General features: G+C 41.8%; 2 protein-coding genes across 2 annotated transcripts; both read right to left on the bottom strand.

Annotated features, from left to right (window-relative positions):
• Window positions 1-11053: 11053 nt before the first annotated feature.
• Window positions 11054-11819, bottom strand: LOC107303825 (the record flags this gene model as incomplete). The annotated part of the gene is given in 2 exon segments (XM_040528508.1): window positions 11054-11741; window positions 11743-11819. Coding segments are annotated over 2 exon segments (744 nt in total), but the record flags the coding sequence as incomplete, so codon positions are not given.
• A 355-nt stretch (window positions 11820-12174) lies between these two features.
• LOC102709222 (protein CHLOROPLAST ENHANCING STRESS TOLERANCE, chloroplastic) lies at window positions 12175-14963 on the bottom strand. Its single transcript, XM_006644780.3, has 6 exons — window positions 14555-14963; window positions 14419-14463; window positions 14206-14319; window positions 12965-13045; window positions 12569-12742; window positions 12175-12439 (listed from the first exon to the last, which is right to left on the bottom strand). Exons 1-6 carry the CDS (start codon window positions 14954-14956, stop codon window positions 12350-12352), a joined length of 906 nt encoding a protein of 301 aa, XP_006644843.2. The 5' UTR covers window positions 14957-14963; the 3' UTR covers window positions 12175-12349.
• Window positions 14964-18177: the final 3214 nt, after the last annotated feature.

Below are 18177 nucleotides of genomic sequence, written 5' to 3'. Positions count from 1 at the left end.
TTTCGGGTGCCACGGCCCACGAGAAGGTTAGGCAGGAGTCTGCGACTAGGAACATGTAGGCAAAAAAGTAGCAACTCATTTGAGAACTTTCCCCTTTTTAATGCTATAATGGTCATCTTATTTTTAGGGTCAATTAAGTTTCGAAATTTTTTTAATAAAAACATTTGTATCAAATCTTTAGATATCTAAATAGAGCACTAAATATAGATAAAGAACTAAAATGGATAGTTAGGAAGGAAATCGTGAGATGGATCCTTTGAGCCTAATTAGTACATAATTAGCCATAAATGCTACCGTAGCCAATATATGCTAATGGTGGATTAATTAGACTCAAAAGATTTGTCTCGCGGTTTTCAGACGGAGTCTGAAACTTGTTTTGTAATTAGACTAGGTTTAATACTTCAAATGTGTAACCTCATTGTTTTTTCATAGAAAATGACCATTTGGTGACTTTAATGTGTTGGTAGTTTGAGCACTAGAATTATGAAAAATGTTACGCATACGACCTTTTCTTCTGATCTCAATACTATCAAATGTAATGGCGTGGAGGATATGCGAGAAACATGACAACATTTATGAGTTCTAAAGCTAAACATTTTATTATACAATTATCATACAAAAATTGTCGTACGTATAGCAGTGCTATAGAATTACTCTGTACTTCGTACATAACATCTCATTTGTCTTTATAAATTGTTGCAAGGACATTATAGACATTATGCAAGAATGAGGGTATTATGTAATATATTTCATGTGTCGAGCCTAGGCCATGCCGTGCTTAAATCGGGCCTCGGGCCATAGGCCAACTATATATACCTACGTAAGCCTAACATAGTTCATAGATTTATAATATACGGTAGGCTCAATTAAGCTACCATTTATACGCGGTAAAGTCGTGCTTGCTTTCTAGTAGTGCCGAAAACAGACACAGCTGACAAATGCCGCTTCCAGGCTGATGGTCTTTTTCTCTTTTTTGAAGATGACACAGGCTGATCGTTGAAACACAGGTGAAACAGCCACAGGCAACCAGCCATGCAACATGTCCCAGCTTAATTAACCTCACAACGTTTCGCTTTTATCCTTATAAGTCAAAATTTAAAATTTTAATTTTAAATTTGAAGTTGATTCGATGATTTTTCATTGTAGTTTATTTTTCAGTATATTTTTATATTGTTAAGAACATATGTGTATATATATATAATATTTATTTATAAATTTTTTTTCATTTATAAATATGTTGTTTGACTTTTTTTCCATAAAAAACGAAAATGTTGTTATGTAAAACTTTTCTGATAGTGATAGTGTACTCTATTCGTGTGTACTCTACAGTACTCTGCTGAGTCTGCTCGTGGTTAATTAGGCTGGCCATGCAGGGAAAAAAATGCTGCCGGACCGACCAAAATAACTAACCGATAGAAATTGCCATGCGGCCTGGTTCCCTCCTGCTTAATAGTCAGCCAAGATACGGAGTACTATACCTTAATGCACAGGGTATACAGGAGTATATGGTCAAGGAAATGCAGACAAACCAGCCAAAAATCACCAGTTGATTAGTACTACGTTGATCAGACGTTTCATCCACGTAGGAACAAAAACGAAGCCTCATGCACGTACAGTAGACACGCACGATTAGTATCTTTCACCGAGCTCTCTGACAGTCCCAATGATAGTCCGTACGCCGTTCACGCGCCCGTGGGGGGGGAAGGCGTACGTGTACGGTGTATGTACCGCGCGGGCGATCGATCGAGAAACCCGACAAATTAAGAAAACGATCAATCAGGCTAGCTAGAGCCTCTGTATTCACGAGCCACTTGGAGCTTGCAGGGAAGTATCGTAGCTACATTCCCTCCACTACTCGCTGGCCATCCCTCGTCGCCATGCCGTGCCTCGTGCGCATGATTGAGCCGGTAGCGCGCGCGCGTAGCCTGTAATCCTTGTAATGTATCGGTCGATCGTCCGGTCCGACAAGAGGGGCGAAGCCTCGCGCACACGCCTGGCTGTTTGGATGGGTTTTGGGTGGGGGAGAGGAAAAGGACGGCAAGCGAGCCCGGCCGACCCGCCCCACGTTCTCTCGCGCTCTTTCGAGCTGGCACGGAATCTCGTGCCTCTTTTCCATTCCCCCTCGCAATGATCCCGATCCTTCTCTCCTTTCCGGTTCCAGTCGAGCTGCTGCTGCGGCTGCTGCTGCTGCTAGTGCGTGTATGTTGGTTAATGCGCGGTTCCCTTCGCCGCGTCGGGGGGGGGGGGGGGGGGGGGGGGGGGGGGGGGGGAGGGAATTAATTGGAGGCGTAGCCGTTGCTCTCCGTGTTGCGGCTGGCTGCTGCAGTTGTACTGGTCGCAATCACTGCAGCTGTGATGGCGACGAATCGTTCAACCGATCGAGTCGAGCCGAGCATATATACATACGTGCCGATTAATAGTTACTAAAAACTTTCTCGACGAAAATTTTAAGTCTAATTAGTACGTGATTACTCATAAGTGTTACAGTCTACATGTGCTAATGATAGATTAATTAGGTTTAAAAGATCGGTCTCATAATTTTTTAACGGAATTTATAATTTATTCTATAATTAGACTACGTTTAATTCTTAAAATGTTTGTCCCTATATCCTACGCGATGCTTTTGCTGAACAAGCGAAAGGTTGGGGGCGATCGCGCAAGTGCACAACCGACGTATCATTTCGGAATCCGCGTCGCTGCTCGCTTTTCTTCAGCGAGGCGATCGCCGAGTTTGTCATGAACCTATGATACGGCGAGCACATGCGTCGGTTAGGCCGGGTAATGCCCGTGTCGCTCGTCGCGCTCGTGTTAAGGGGCATTTCTACGGCTAAAAATACATCTTGGTCGGTTCGATCGCGAGGAAGTTTGTCTGATGCACCAAATCTGGTGGTTGCATTGCAACTATGCATGCGATTCCTTGTTTCAACTATCCTGCCAATCTGCAATAGGATATCTACTGTTGAATCGTGCGATTCGGTTATATGAATGATACTCTACCACAAATGTTGAGTTGATTAAAAAAACATGTTGCCTGCACAAGTGGTGGTGGCATGTGTGGGCGGTGGTTTGCATCGCCACTGTTCTGGGCTGTCGGACATGGAGGATATCCAATCGAGCAGCAGACTACATAAAAACTGCCACAATTTTTTAGATGGAAAACTCAATTGTAATGTAATTGCGGCTGTACTATAACTATATTATAAACTTGTACATAAGTATTTGAAAATGTTGAAGATCTAGTCCTTTTTCAATATAATTCAATCCAGAAATTAACAAGGAAATACAATATCATGAACAACCTAATTATAATTGATCATTGAGTGCTACTTCTTAACAAGAGCATTTTCCCTATCCTTAAGAAAGGTACCATGAGATACCACTGTTTTCTATGTCAAATTTAATATCTTCTGGTATGTAAAGTACCAAGAGGTAGAAAACAGTGGCACATTCCTAAGTATGATAAATTTGCTCTCTTAACGAAGATAAGATATCTAGAATATACCATGACAAAGTATATTAAATGTTTGTAAGATCGGAATCACGTACCCCAAACCAGATGAGGTTGCTCCGGTGAGGCCATTATTCCCATCTCGCCGCTAGTGCCGTCATGTACTCCAGCTATGTCGTTTGTGCCATCGTTACCATTCATCGCCATCATGGAAGTAGTCGATGTTGACAAGAGCAGTCATACGAAGAACACACTCCTCCAAAACTTAATCACTCGTCTACCCATGCAATACTTGTGATGGGTGTAGTTTCGAAATTCTGCTCGCCTAGAGAACTTATGCACGCCAGTGCTTGGGACCGGAAATGAAACGTATGCAGTACAACGGCAAAAAACCACCTACAGCCTAAAAAGTTCACACCAAAAGGATCTCTCACCAGGTAGTAAATTTGGAAGAGGAAAGTTAATTCAATTAACTTAGTCATAACTTCTCTGCCTCAGGCCTAGCCATGGCCTCAGGCTCGGCCTCGGGCAAGGCCTCGGACGCGACCATGGCCTCGGGCTTGGCAATGCCTACAGCCTTAGGCTCGGGCACTCAAAATCCACCCCGTTTAAGAGCAAGTATAATAGCGTACTATGGACATTCCCAGCCCAATAACTAGGATGGTGTCTATAATATTAATTAAATTACCATCTAGGATAAAAAATGATATGGCAAGTGAATAAATGAGGAAAGAGAATAAAACCATGTCTTGCATGAAATATGGTTTTTACACAACATTCAAGATATCATGTGATATAAGTAGCATTAAATTGAAGTATGAAATAGTGGTGTCTAGTACTAGTTTCTTGATGATGTGGAGTTTATAGAAACTACATCTAGTGTTATGGATTGGAAATGCCCTAAGCCAGCTAAATGTTGACGTAGAGGAGAGAGAGGAGAAGCGGACTATTAACTTATAGACAGCTCAGGCACAATAACCAAGAACTCTATGAGAAAGACATATGAGTCTTACATTAATAATGAAGAGCTAACTACTATATGAGTAGACTGTAGAAAGACTACAGAGAGTCTTATAGCTAGCTTATTGACTATATTATTAGTCTTGCTAGTTGCCTTCTCCGTTGTTTTTTTTTTCATTTCGTATTGTTTAGCACTATTGTAAGCGTTCGGAATTTAATAGATTAAATGAGTCTATCCAAAATAAAAATCTGACAAAAAAACGCCATGCTTGATTTTCCCTCTCCCCATATAATTCTCATATGATGTGATTTGATGAAATAGAAATTGAAAGTTATCGTTATAATTATAGTACAGTTACATTATAATTATACTTGTATTTGAATGTTTTCCAACCATAGAACTTACGATAGTTCCCAATCGAGCAAGGGGTGCATGAACCTTATGGCACGCCATGCGCTTCATGTCCTACCACAATAAGAGCCAGAGCTATCTGATGCTACTTCTGCCATTAGCCCTCACTCTGACCCTCTTTGCATGAACCTGGTCTGACTGAATGCAAGCATGCATGCATCATCTCCACTGATCTCACAAGCCCGGGCCTACGCGTCCATGTCGAGTTATCAGCCATTGATGTTCATATATAGTAGCAGCAATTGGCGTTTTGGGTCTCTTCGTTTTATTTTGCTCCCTCAAATTGAATGGCAGATACACTAACAGCAACATTAAAATGGCAGGGCTTTGGCCCTCTCGAGAAGAAAACAAAACAGTAATCGCTAAATGTATTTCTTAGCAGTCAAGTAGTCGAATAATTAACTAACATCTTGGGTTTGTTCCAAACATCCCTTCTACGACGAACTTGATCAGTAAACTCCGGCAAGGAGGCAATTAATCATGGGCCTACGAAGTTAAGGTTTTGGGTTCAGTGGGTCTCTGGAGTGGCGAGGCAGTGGGTTTGCGAGGTTAAGGAAATACTACTGCTACACAGGCACACAGCTACGGGCCGGTTGGCCTTTACTAATCATTTAATCAGTACAACCAAAGCCCCAGAGGTAGCCCCAAGATAATGGCCGGCATTAAGCAGGGGCTTTGTCCCGCTACCGTGACGTGTTTTGGCCCGTCCCCTCGCATCCATGAGATCTGAACGGGACGAACGGGACTACGCGGACAGGGCGAGGGCGGTGATCCGACGCACTAAGGCACTGGACCGTCATTAACTCCTCCTCGACCGCACTAAACCCCGCTGGGATTCATCGCCCGATCTGATCCACGATCCGGTGAAAGCCGCGGGGACGAAACGCCGGCGCGAATCGAACGATCACGTACAAATTCCCCCCCACACAACTAACTTTGGCGGAGCGCGGTGGTGGCCTGCACAGGCATGGTGGGCGACGATCTATACCCGGTGGGCAGGCGGGGGCGACATGTCCATGTGCGGCTAGCCCCAGCGGCACGTCCATTATTTCGATGCCAATCTTGTAGGAAAGCACCGGGAGGCGGGCGCGGGAGCCCACGGCCGCGCCCCACCTGTCGTGTGCCTGCCCTGCGACTTGGCGAGAGAGAGGAAAGGTAGAGAGGGGCACATCAAAGCTAGCGGAGAGAAGAGTTGCGCGCGCGGCAGCGGGGCTGGTCGCGTGCTGGCTTGGCTCGGTGTTGGGTTGGGAAGCGTGGGGTGCGGGCCGATGCGGCGTCAATTCGTATTGCAGGGGGGTTGGGATAGATCGTCCGTGCGTGGGCGTGCATGCCGTCCTGCGCGGCCGCGCCTCAGGCCAAGGTTGGTGGATTGCACAGTTCCTTGAATAGCCAATGCAGGGCTCCGGGGTAGCACGGTACTATAGCTAGGATGGTCCGTGTCGGGTGTTCCGGCCGTGGTAGATGCGCACCGTGATTTTGCACTTACACGTACGCATAGCATAGCAAAATGTCTAAGTTGATGTTCCAACTGCTAACGTACGAGACGAAATCATAACCTTTTTCTCGCGGCCATGGTTTCAACATATAGTATATTTTACGGAGTAGCACCGTTACCAAAAGAAATCGAACTTTTTTTTCTCAGCCATGGTTTTACCATCCATGTCAAGGTTTCATCCTTTCTGGTGCCATGTCACCGGTGATTTTGTCATATTAGCTCTTATAAACAATGGATATATGTAAATAATAGTAGTCCCTAACTAGGACTATTTAATTAAACTATAGACCGGACCTGAAAAAAGCCCGACCAAAAAATTCAAGTCCAAGCCTAGCTCGAGTTTAATGATGCACGGAAAATAAAGCCTAGTTCTAGCTCATCCCTTGGGTTTTTCATAAATTTAAGTTATTTTTTGAACTTTTGGACATGACTAGGGGCTGCGTTCGGTGGTATGATATGTTATCCGACGCAAAAAAATATAGTATTATATTAGTACATAATAAATTAAATAATTATTAAATAGAAAAATAGAAAAAATGATTTTTAAAGCAACTTTCCTAAAGAAAATTATGGTAAAAAACACGCTGCTTATCAATTCGAAAAACATGCATACGAAAAACGAAAAAATCTAGGCTAGTAGGAGGGTGTTGCCAAAGACGGCCTAGGTTAGAGAGACTAGGCTAGGTTTAACTTGAACATGCATATCCCTGACCTATAGGCTGTAGCCTTCAAAATGTGGCCAAAACAAGGGCATTGCCGGACATCATAAGTTTTATGTTCTTGACCGCTTGTTTGCTCGGCAAATATGGCATTGGGTGTGGTTATTTGGCGCGAGTGCACGCTATAGAACTAACTAGCGAACACTGAAATACTTAAAAGAGCGACATACGTTCATACAGGGCGCACGTGCAACATTTTCTAGATTGGGCGATTTTGATTATGTGTATTATTAATTTCCACGCAGGACGCTCTTTTCTTTTTGGTGTTTGTTAGCCCGTTGAGCCAAATGTATAGCCCATTTTGTGTTTGTCAGCCCATTAATTGGAAAGTCTATTCATCTGTGATAGTGACAAAAATTTGAGTGGGGTACTCATCAAATTTGGAGTTGTAAGTTTCCAATTTAAGATGGATGTTTGGAAATCTGAGTTGAGACTTTTGGAATTTGATTGAAAGTTTTCAATTCATGGTTGAAAGTTCAGAATCTAAATTGATAGTTTCAAATTTAGAGTTGATTTTTTTTTTAGTTTTGAGTTCAAAGATTTAGAGTTTCTCTACAATGTTATTTTGATTCTTCAAATTAGAGTGAAACTTTCCTTTATAAAAAAACTAATGGGATGGCCTGCATAATTACACGGCTAGCACATTACATTATGACGCAAATATCTATATTTTTATACATATGGTGTAGGTACCGTGTGTAACAGACCACATTTGTAATAAGATGGAAAAGAAAATAAATAATGAACAAAATGTGCTCTCTAGTATAATTGCTTGCTTGTTGTAATGTGTGGAGAGATTTTGGGTTTCTTGTTATTATAACCATAGGTCGCGCTCCAATCTTAGACCAATTATGTTCTTGCTCTGCATTCCGAGAAAGTGGCAAAACCAACACCATTAACGAGCCCAGACGATTAATAGTGTTTTTTCTAATATTTTATTTGACCTGATTTCATACGCTTTATATGGTAAGCGGTGTTACATCATCTACGTTAATTTCGGATATACTGTTATATGATTATCTCTTTTCAAAAAAAAATCAGGTTTTTATTACTAGTATAGTATCATGCAGGCTCGCGTTGAGATTCGTGTTTTGCCATCGCCGTTGCTGAACTGATCAATTGATTATCCAAACGGGAGTGCTACCGAAAGTCTGAGATTAAAACACAGAACACGTCGACAGAAACTCACGCTTAAAGTGCAAATCTCATGACGTTTATGGGCCGGAGAGGAGGAGCTCTGCTCCGTCACGGTCTCATCTCATGACGCTATGGGCTCCGTGCCTCCGTGCATCCACCCCGTCCTCCTACCCCCGCGCTAGCTTTGGCGTGCTCCTGCCAGACGACGTGGACGCCGGCGACGACGGGAAGGAGAACGGGCCCAACGCTGCGCCGTGTGGCGTGACACGACGATGTACCTGGGACCGGCTCCAGTGCGAGAACGAGAACGAGGCCGACGCCTCGCGGAGCTGCGACGCGGACGTCCCTCCCGCCGCACCGGCGGAGACAGCGCGGGGAAGTGACGACGGCCACCGGGACGGGACACGGGGAGCGCTCTCCTTCGCCTTCTGCTGCGCGCCTTTGGGCCCGGCGCTCATGGTGGCCGGCCGCAGCACAGCTGGCCGCTTCTTCTTCAAGAGTCGCGGCAGGTACAGGCACAGGGAGGTGCACTTGACGCCATCGCGGGCCTCGCCACCGTTGCCTGCTCTTCGAAGATCAGGCGGCGAGGACGGTGCTCTCCTGGGCTTCTCAGGCGATAGCCGGAGCGACGACATAGGAGAGCAGAGAGCCGCCGTTTGCGGAAGTTATTTGGTCGGGGTTTTGCTATGCCCGGTGAGATCAACCACCACAAGGAAGGCTGGGCTTTTGGTGCAGTGTTTGGGTAGGAAATAATGCTTCTTTTAAAGAAAGTTCTTTAGGTTGTGTGCTGTTTCAAATTTATATATTGAAACATAAAATGGGGTACTGTCTACAACTACAAGTCACCAAATCGAATATAACCATTTTTTTTATTTCCCCCTTGCGTTTTTATCAGTTTTTTTTGTTGATCGGCCGTATTTGACGATTTAATCCTAATCTGCCGTTAGAACATAAACATCCAATATATCCATTCAGGAATAAAAAAGAAAAAGAAAACCATTTGTGTGGCTGTAGCCGCAAAATGATCCTACCACCGAATCAAACAATGAAGCGACGCAAGTAAGTTTTTTTAAGACTATAGTTTCGTTTTCTTATCCGGACATATATACATTCACTTGGTAATCTGTTGTTTATCGCTTCTTCTAGAAGCTATCTAGCAAATCTCGCAGTCCGGTTTATATTGTTCGGTGGAAAATCCATCTTCATTGAGTAAGGGCCGCGTTCGTTTGGAAATGGACTGGGGTAAGTTATATAGCATGGAAAACATAGCACATGGTATTTTAAAGTAACTTTTCTATAAATTTACTTTTGTAAAAAATATACCGTTTAGTATTTCAGTAAGCATGTGCGTAAAAAATAAGATAGCTTGGCAGCCGAACACGGCCTAAGGGCAGCACGGTATAATACCTTTCAAATTATAATTCATTATAACTATAATTTTGAACAGAACTGGTCCGAAGTTTAATTGAGCAAGAAAATAGCACATCGGTTTCATTTTTTTTTGAAAAAACATACAAAACATAGTAATGCTTAGAACACTTATAAAAATAAAAAAAATCATAAAAAATAAATAATAATTAAAAAAATAATGAATAAGACGAATGATTGTGTATATATACATATATATATATATATATATATTATATACATATATATATATATATTATATACATATATATATACATATATTGAGAGAGTCTAGCTACAGTGAGTTGCAACTCACGGGCTGCTTTGTGAGTCGGGGCCTAAAAACATATTAAATCACCTCTAAATTTTGATTTATATGGCTCACTAGATTCTTTGTATCAAAATATTTTAGCACACAATTTTTTTTATTTTTGGAGATTTTTAAGTATTTGTTTGAGATTTTTAAAAGTGATACATAACACATTGATTATTTTATTAATATAGTACAATCAGTTTTAATATATATATATATGTGTATGTATGTATGTATGTATGTATGTATGATCATAACAAAATAAATAATAATTACAAAACAATAATGAATAAGACGAATGATTGTGTATATATATACGTGTGTGTATATATAAGTCTTGCATTGATGGTAAAAACCGAAATGGGTATTCCCTAAGAGCAACTATAATAGCAGGTTACAAGTTTATAGCCGACTCTGGCAGAAGAATCAAAAAATCGTGTGAGAGATAGGTGTATCTTGTATTAATTATAAAGAGCTAATTACTATATATGTAGACTGAGAGAATGCTACAATGACTCTTTTAGCCGATTTGCTGGTTATATTATTAGTCTTGCTCTAATCACATCTCCTCTAACCCATTTGCCAAACAAGACCTACATACTCGAAGTTACTATACTCAAATCACATGCTGCACTAAGGGGTTGTTTGTTTCTCTCCAATTTTTTAAGTTCTTGTCACATCGAATATTTGGACATTAATTAAAAGTATTAAATATAGACTATTAATAAAACTCACCCCATACTCTGAACTATTTTGCGAGACAAATCTATTAAGCCTAATTAGTCCATGATTAGTGAATATGATGCTACAGTAAATATTTGCTGATCGTTGATTAATTATGCTTAAAATTTTATCTCATGAAATAGCCTTTTTATGCAATTAATTTATATTTAATACTCCTAGTTAATGTCTAAACATCTGATGTGACAAGAACGAAAAAAGTCGATCCAAACAGCCTCTAACAGTATTAGGCTGTTAGCCCGTTTGAACCTGTAATGTGTACACATTTCAACTATCAAACGCAGTATAACAAAAGAAAAAATGGAATTCCAATACCAAAGATGAACAACGGTATGAATGTCAAACACATCGTGTGTAGGCAAGCGAGAAACGTGCCTACTTCAACTCAAAACAAGCTATTGACGACACGTGGGCATGGGGTAGGAGACGGGACAACATTCCGTTATGTCCTTGGTGATGACAGGTCCGACAGCTCAGGCGGTGCCGGGAAACTAAAATCAAGCTCCGGCAGCTCGGGCATCACGATCTTCTTCGGGCCGAGGCCGCGTCTGCCGTCGAAGAGGAACGCCGCCGTGACTGGCGACTCCGTGTCGACATTGCTGCTCCTGAGCAGCTCCAGCGGCAGGTCGAAGTACGCGGACGGCTCCTGCTCCTCCTCCTCTTCGCCGCCGGCGCGCTCGAACACGACGCCGGAGGACGACGAGCTGTACTTGAACCTCTCCATGGAGGCCCCCTTAATGGACGCCCCGCTGGGCCGCGTCTCGGCCGTGCTCGCCCGGGCTCCCGGCTCGCTCAGGGTCATGGACTGCTGCTGCTGCATCGGCCGCCTCCTCGTCAGCCCGGGCAGCGGCAGGCAGAGGGCGCCGCACCAGAAGCCGTCGCCGGCGAACCGGTCCTGCCGTGTCCTCCGGTAGTTGATAGACGAGTTGCTCGAGACGTCGGTGACCGACGAGCCAACACGGGATCTCCGGCCAGTGGCATGGGACCTACCGTCTTGGTCATCCTCTTCATCGTCAACCGCTACACCTCCAGCTTCTTCTTCTTTCTTGAAAGACGCATGCTTCTCTCGAAACGAAGAGCCCCCTTCAGAAAAACTCATAGCGTCACCTTACTACAGAGGCGAACTGCACGAGATGGTTCCGCCGCTTGCTGACAACCAAAACTGGATGATGGAATCGGCTACCATGTTATGATGAAGGTCTTCCCTTGTTATGCCGTGCTGTGTCGGTGAACTGATTGACCTTCCGCTTCATCAAATCTTCCTACTTGGACTTTTGCATCCGATGTCCTTTCTCTACACAGCTGTGGTCAGCTGCTGCCTTCATCTCGCAGTTCGTGCTTGCTACTAAGTGGCATACGTGGCAAGATTGTTTAAAAAAAACGAAATGATGACTACACATCAACAAAATGATGTCAACCACTGTCAACAAACTACTGGCATTTTCTAGTTTGACCAAATGTAACAGCTCGAGGGTTGATGCAGGCTATGACACACAAAACAAGGTTGAAATGGGAAGGGAAGGCCAAGATAACCAAAATCGCTCAGCGAAAAATCCAATTTTCAAGGTTTCTCTGTTGGTAATATGCAATTTCATAGCTTTACAATCTTGTCATATCACCACATAAACTATTTTACATCTTCAGTTACTCACAACAATGTCTGCCTCGAATTTACAAAAGGAAATGGCCTCAGGAAGCAAAGATGAGCAGGGTTGCACTACTGTAGAGAATTGTAGAAAAGAATCAGTACAACTGAGATCCCAATAATGACAGGAAAGGCAGTCAATAGATATAGAGCAGAATATCCCTGCAAGAAAATTTAAAAAGTGATTAAAATGGCTAGAAAATAACGTACAACCATACAAGCGATCAGTTCGATTCTATCTAGCCCTGTCCACCTAAAAACAATTTTGTTGGTATATAGAGAACATCTTACCACCGCTGAAGGCACTTCAGCTTCATCATCTCCCTCCTCTTCGTCGTCCAAATCAGCCGCAGAATCCCAGTCAATGTTAAGCCTTTTAGCAGCTGCCTCAGGATCAATGCCTGTATCTGTAGCCTTTGCATAGACAGATTTCCCAGGCTTGCTCTTCTTTTTCGGAGCCTCAATCTGTACATAGAATTATAAAATGAAAATGAATTTAAACACAGGTCGAGTAAACAGGTCTATTATGAAAAGATAACAAAAATGGATGCATAGCATAGCAATGAAGATTGCACAATAGGCCAAACAATTCAAAATGCTGATACACAAGAATGCAATTATGGTGGGTGATAGTGAGTAAAAACATGTACACATTTAGAAGTTGATAAACTGAATTGTCAGCATTACCTCAAGATCCGGCCATTCAGTCATTTCCTTAGCAAGCAACTGAAGAGCAACACGGTTCTCTGGAATCCGCCCTTCATTAACCTATAAACCAGCAAAGCATACTATTAAGAATACCTTTGCGGTGGTCTCTATTATCACCCGTAGATGTAATCTTACCTCTTGGTTTATGAGTTTTATCTACTACCAGTACTTGAGGCAATAGTATAAATAGATACCACCCATTTGATTAGAAACGATGAACGATTCTAGATTGATTTCTACCACCGGTAGAGCAAATTGTAAAACATCTCTATCTACGCCTATAGCAATTAGCCACTTGTTAGGAGCTCCAAAGTTAACCAAAAAGAACTAGCCTTTGATTAAATCACAATGGTAGAGCGTACAATACCATCACTGTTTAATATATTGGTAAAGCACACTTCATTTTTTTATTAATCAAAGCTACTGCGGTTCACATGGATTCTTTGTTTTTTTTACTTTGATTTATATAACAAACTATTTTGGTCAATCATTAGATGCATTATTATTCAACAATTCCGGCCGACTAAGGCTACTAACCACAACGTACAATATTTCAATCTATATATACGAGGCGAAGACCACATCATCATCGTGTATGAAATCGTTTTGTGTATTTTGAAACCACACATAGTTGCACTTCCATATTTCAATTAACCACCGATTGTTCTAACTTTAGTTTTCGAAAAAATTAACTGACCATTGTACTTTGATGGTGAGCACCTGTAACTTGGTGCAATTTGTAGGGGCCAAACTAACAGAAGCATGAAATGAAGTAGGTCATGTAAAGTGGTATTTTGCTTTTGTTACATGTCAGCGATGCATTCCAGCATGTATACTCATTTGATTTAAAAAATTGAGAACGAATAAATTTTAAACTACAATTGGATAACCAGGCTAGTACAAGGTTATCCTGGTTGCTTGTTCTAAAAGCTAGTAAATCATGTCACTACGGAGCCAGTCAGGCAGGGTATTTAACTAGTATATATCAGGGAGACAGCAATTCTTGCATGACATCAGCAAAGGCAGACAAAAGCTGTCAGCTTTAGTACATTATCATCCAGATATCAACAATTGGATAGTACAAACATCTCAAATGCAAAATGGTCAAGTGGATGAAGATGCTAGTTACTAAGAAAAGATTCACAAAAGGAAAGATTCACTTTCGTGGTACCATTCACATAAACCAAGTCTTACTGAAGGGAAATGAAATTGTAGTGTACCTCAACCAAAGCATCAGCCAAATCATCCCTGGTGATTTCATCAGGATCCTCTATGCCGAGTAATCTCTTCCTTTCTACATCTCTAGGGTCCTCAATCATGATAGTTAGCTTAACCTATGATGCAGCAACAAAGCAGAGTAACATTACACCATAGTAACTTTTCATCGGTAATTACTCGACCAAGATTGTCACTGTCCAAACAAAACTGCTTACCTCGCCAAAGGTCATATCCCTGTTCTTCTGAAGAAGCTCAAGCACCTGATGCAGCATCCGAAACAAATACCAATTAAATACGAACTCGTCCTACAAATGCAAACCAATCTAGAGTGAGGTATGAGATGCCACGTACCCTTTTGACCTGGAGGATATTCTCCAAGTCCTCGGGGCTCGCCTCGGCCTGCTCGACGGAAGCCGCGACGTCGTCGTCTGCGTCTCCATCGGAGGAAACCGGCGGTTCAGAATCCCCTTCACCGTCAGGAGCCACAGCTGTGTCTGAAACTCCAGGTTCGTCCTGGCCGAGCGAGGCAGCTACGTGGCGGCAGCGCCGCCGGCAGGACGCCCGTTCGTTGGCTGTCGAAGGGAGGAGGCCGCAGTGGCAGTGGGGCAGAGAGAGGAGAAAGCTAGGTCTCTTAGAGACGGCGAGGAGTGCGGGGGAGGCGAAGCGGCGGCGAGGTGGCGCGAGCGGAGGAGGCGGGGAGGGCGGTGAGAGCAGCGCCATTTGGCTCCCCCCTATCTTGTTGGGTCGGGGCATCTCGGCTCGCGGCCGCACGGTTGCGAGGATGACGACGAGTGCGGCGCGGCGGATCCCTTACAGGCCGGCCCCACGAGGCAGCGAGCGGGCAGTTGCAACTTGCGAATTTTTTTATTTTTTAATATTTCTAATAAATAATCTCTACTATCGAATTCAATGCAGATTATTTTGCCAACAGTGTGCCACGTGTCAATACCTGGCAGCTGGCAGCTGCAACCTGGCTCTCTTCTTTCCATTTCTCTCTCCCTCTCTCTTCTCTTTCTTCTTGTCAGTTCTAGGAGATTTAGAGAGATTGACCGGCCCCACTTGTCAGTCATGGTTAGATATGAATAAGAATTCTGATTAAATAATTATTAATAACAGTATGGTTTCATAGTTATTAGAATTAATTCAAATTTGAATCTTTGAATAAGCACAACTTGTTCATTTTTAATCTAATTCGAATGAAACTTGAACCTAAATTTATCTAAATTCATAACCTTCCCGACAATACTAAATTTATTATTTAATAAATATAATTGTATTTATGAAGTAATTAATATCCGATGGTTAAGCAGTAGTAAACCTAAAAATGTGCTAATAAATAAAATTTCATCATCTCTTTTGTTCAGTGGCCGAATGGGCCGGCTACCCACGATCCAATTGCACAGTCCACCTAACTGGGCTTTGGTGCATGTTTTGTTAATTTATAGTTAGGCCCTTACATTATAAAATATTACTTTATACTCCCTGCCAATATTTAAAATTAAAAGGAACACACAAAGCTCTTCATTTCGATAAAACATAAAATTTACTCAGAATACCTTCAAATATCGAAATAAACAAATTTACAAAAATCATATGCATGCAAAAACAATCAACATAGACATCACATATACTGACAAGAGCAATAAATACATATTTAACTCATTAAATTAGCTTATCTTTAGTTACTCGTGGCAAAACTCTATGGGTTAAAACATGGTAATACTAGACGAATGATGCACCCAATAGATACAACCATACACTCTAAAACACATCAATATTTATAAAAAATAATTAATAACAACATTAATTATAAATTTATGGTTACAATCACTAGAAACTAAACTGGCCCATTTGTAATTAAGCGCGGCAACGCTAAGCGTTCTTTCTAGTTTTATTACTGAGTATCGTAGAAAAAATTTCACCTTAACAACCTTTCACGCAAAGTCACAAAAAACTCTGTGTGATAACATTGTCTTGTCACACTAACATTCATGTTTATGTTTTCACGCAATTGAAAGCAGACTCCATTACATCATTCATATAAAATTTAATGGTGTATATACTTTTTGCTGGACAAGAACAAAAATATATATATAGTTGTTCTGCATCTTAGATGTGTGAGAAGTAACTACACCTGGTAGTAGCGTATAAACTTTATACCTATAAACTTTAAGCATAAAAACTTACATATATCTTGAACATATAAAATCTTCCGTAACAAAATTTAATATATAACAATGTTATATATATATATATAATATTATAGATATAAACTTAATACATATACAATTTTTATATGTATAAATTTATACATGCACACTTTATACATATAAAATAAAAAAATATAAATTTTATACACGTAGAGTAAAAAAAAAGTACATGTTTAGGGTCCGTTCGTGCGCACGTGCGCTAATTAGCCTTTTGTCTGGGAAATTCTCATGGGCCTGATGCATGTATTATCTGATTGTTTGCGCGTGCAACCTGGCCCATCTCGGTCATGGACAGCCCGTTCTGAGCAAATCGGTTGGACGTCTCCGTAGTCTCCGTATTGGTGTTACAAATGCTATTCGGCCCAACTTTAGGCCCTGTGCCGTGGAAGTAGAATATATGGTGCCCCTGTGGGGCGTGGCTTCCCTGTTCCCTATTATCTATTCCCATCAATATTCCCTCACACGTGGAGGGTCTTGGTCCTATCCGATTTTTTTTCTTTCTTTATATATTGCCTCTCCACTGTCTCTCCCTCCCAAACAAAATAAAAAAACAGGAACGACCAGACTCCACCCTCAGCAACTCTGCCATGAATTTTCTTCGCTCTGGCCACTAGAAGGTGACCTCGACAACGCAAAGTTCGATTGGGCTTACTCCAAGCTCAGGTTCTGTGGTTGTGGCGTTGATTTGTGCATACTCTGGTTATGGTTAGAAGTGAAGGAGCTGGATCTGATGGTCAAAAGCTCATCGGTTCGAGCAGTTCAGGTGGCAAGAAGCCTAGGTTCGAGCATATGCATCGTAAAAATCATAAGCATCATCTTTAGTGCAGAACTTCATACCAATCTTTGGTGTCATTTCTTCAACAGAATTTGTCACCTGGAGGGATTCCATTGTGTTAGATTTCTCAATTATTCTGTACAGTATTAAGTAAACTTGATCATATATGATCATGCAGATGTATAACTTACAAAGTATGACTCTATTATTCCTATACTACCAGGAGGATTATTCACGGCGGAGTGATTTGATGATGAATCGACGGCAGCGGCAGGTGACGAGATGCTCGATATCGAGAGGATTGGTGTGCTTTAGCTCATGCTCACTAGAATTTGAGAAAGAAGTTTATTTAGTTTTTTTTATATTACTATCTCCATTCCAAAAGACTTTATTTTAAACCCAACTACGTGAGCCTGAGCCAAAGCACATCAATCCTCTCGATACCGAGCATCTTGTCACCTGCCACTATTGCCGATTCATCGTCAAATCAATCTGCCATAAATAATCCTCCTGGTAGTACAAGAACAACAGAGTTAGGTTATACATCTGTATGATCAAGTTTACTTAATACTGTACGGAATGATTGAGGAATCTAACACAATAAAATCCCTCCAGGTGACAAATTCTGTTAAAGAAATGACACCAAAGATTAGATTGGTATGAAGTTCCGCACTGAAGATGATTTTTATAATGCATATGCTCGAACCTAAGCTTCTTGCCACCTGAACTGCTAGAACCGGTGAACTTTCGGCCATCAGATCCAGCTTCTTCGCTTCTAACCACAACCAGAGTATGCACAAATCAACGCCACAGCCACTGAACCTAAGCTCGGGGTAAGCCCAATCGAGCTTTGTGTTGTCGAGGTCACCTTCTAGTTGTCAGATCGAAGAAAATTCATGGCGGGGCTGCTGAGAGTGGAGTCTAATCATTCATGTTTTTTTTTGTTTGGGAGGGAGAGAGATAGAGGAGAGGCAGCACAGAAAGAAAGA

The sequence above is a fragment of the Oryza brachyantha genome, chromosome 1, assembly GCF_000231095.2.
Source record: "Oryza brachyantha chromosome 1, ObraRS2, whole genome shotgun sequence".
Classification (NCBI taxonomy): Eukaryota; Viridiplantae; Streptophyta; class Magnoliopsida; order Poales; family Poaceae; genus Oryza; species Oryza brachyantha.
The sequence above is the reverse complement of the archived record's forward strand: the minus strand, read 5'-3'. Positions and strand labels throughout refer to the sequence as shown.

Excerpts from the sequence above, each read along its gene's own strand:
- LOC102709222 (XM_006644780.3), bottom strand. The coding sequence starts at position 14,956 with ATGCCCCGACCCAACAAGATAGGGGGGAGCCAAATGGCGCTGCTCTCA. Across the intron at positions 12,743-12,964 it reads CTGAATGGCCGGATCTTGAG|ATTGAGGCTCCGAAAAAGAA; the intron begins GTAATGCTGACA and ends TTCTATGTACAG. Across the intron at positions 12,440-12,568 it reads CTGAAGTGCCTTCAGCGGTG|GGATATTCTGCTCTATATCT; the intron begins GTAAGATGTTCT and ends ATTTTCTTGCAG.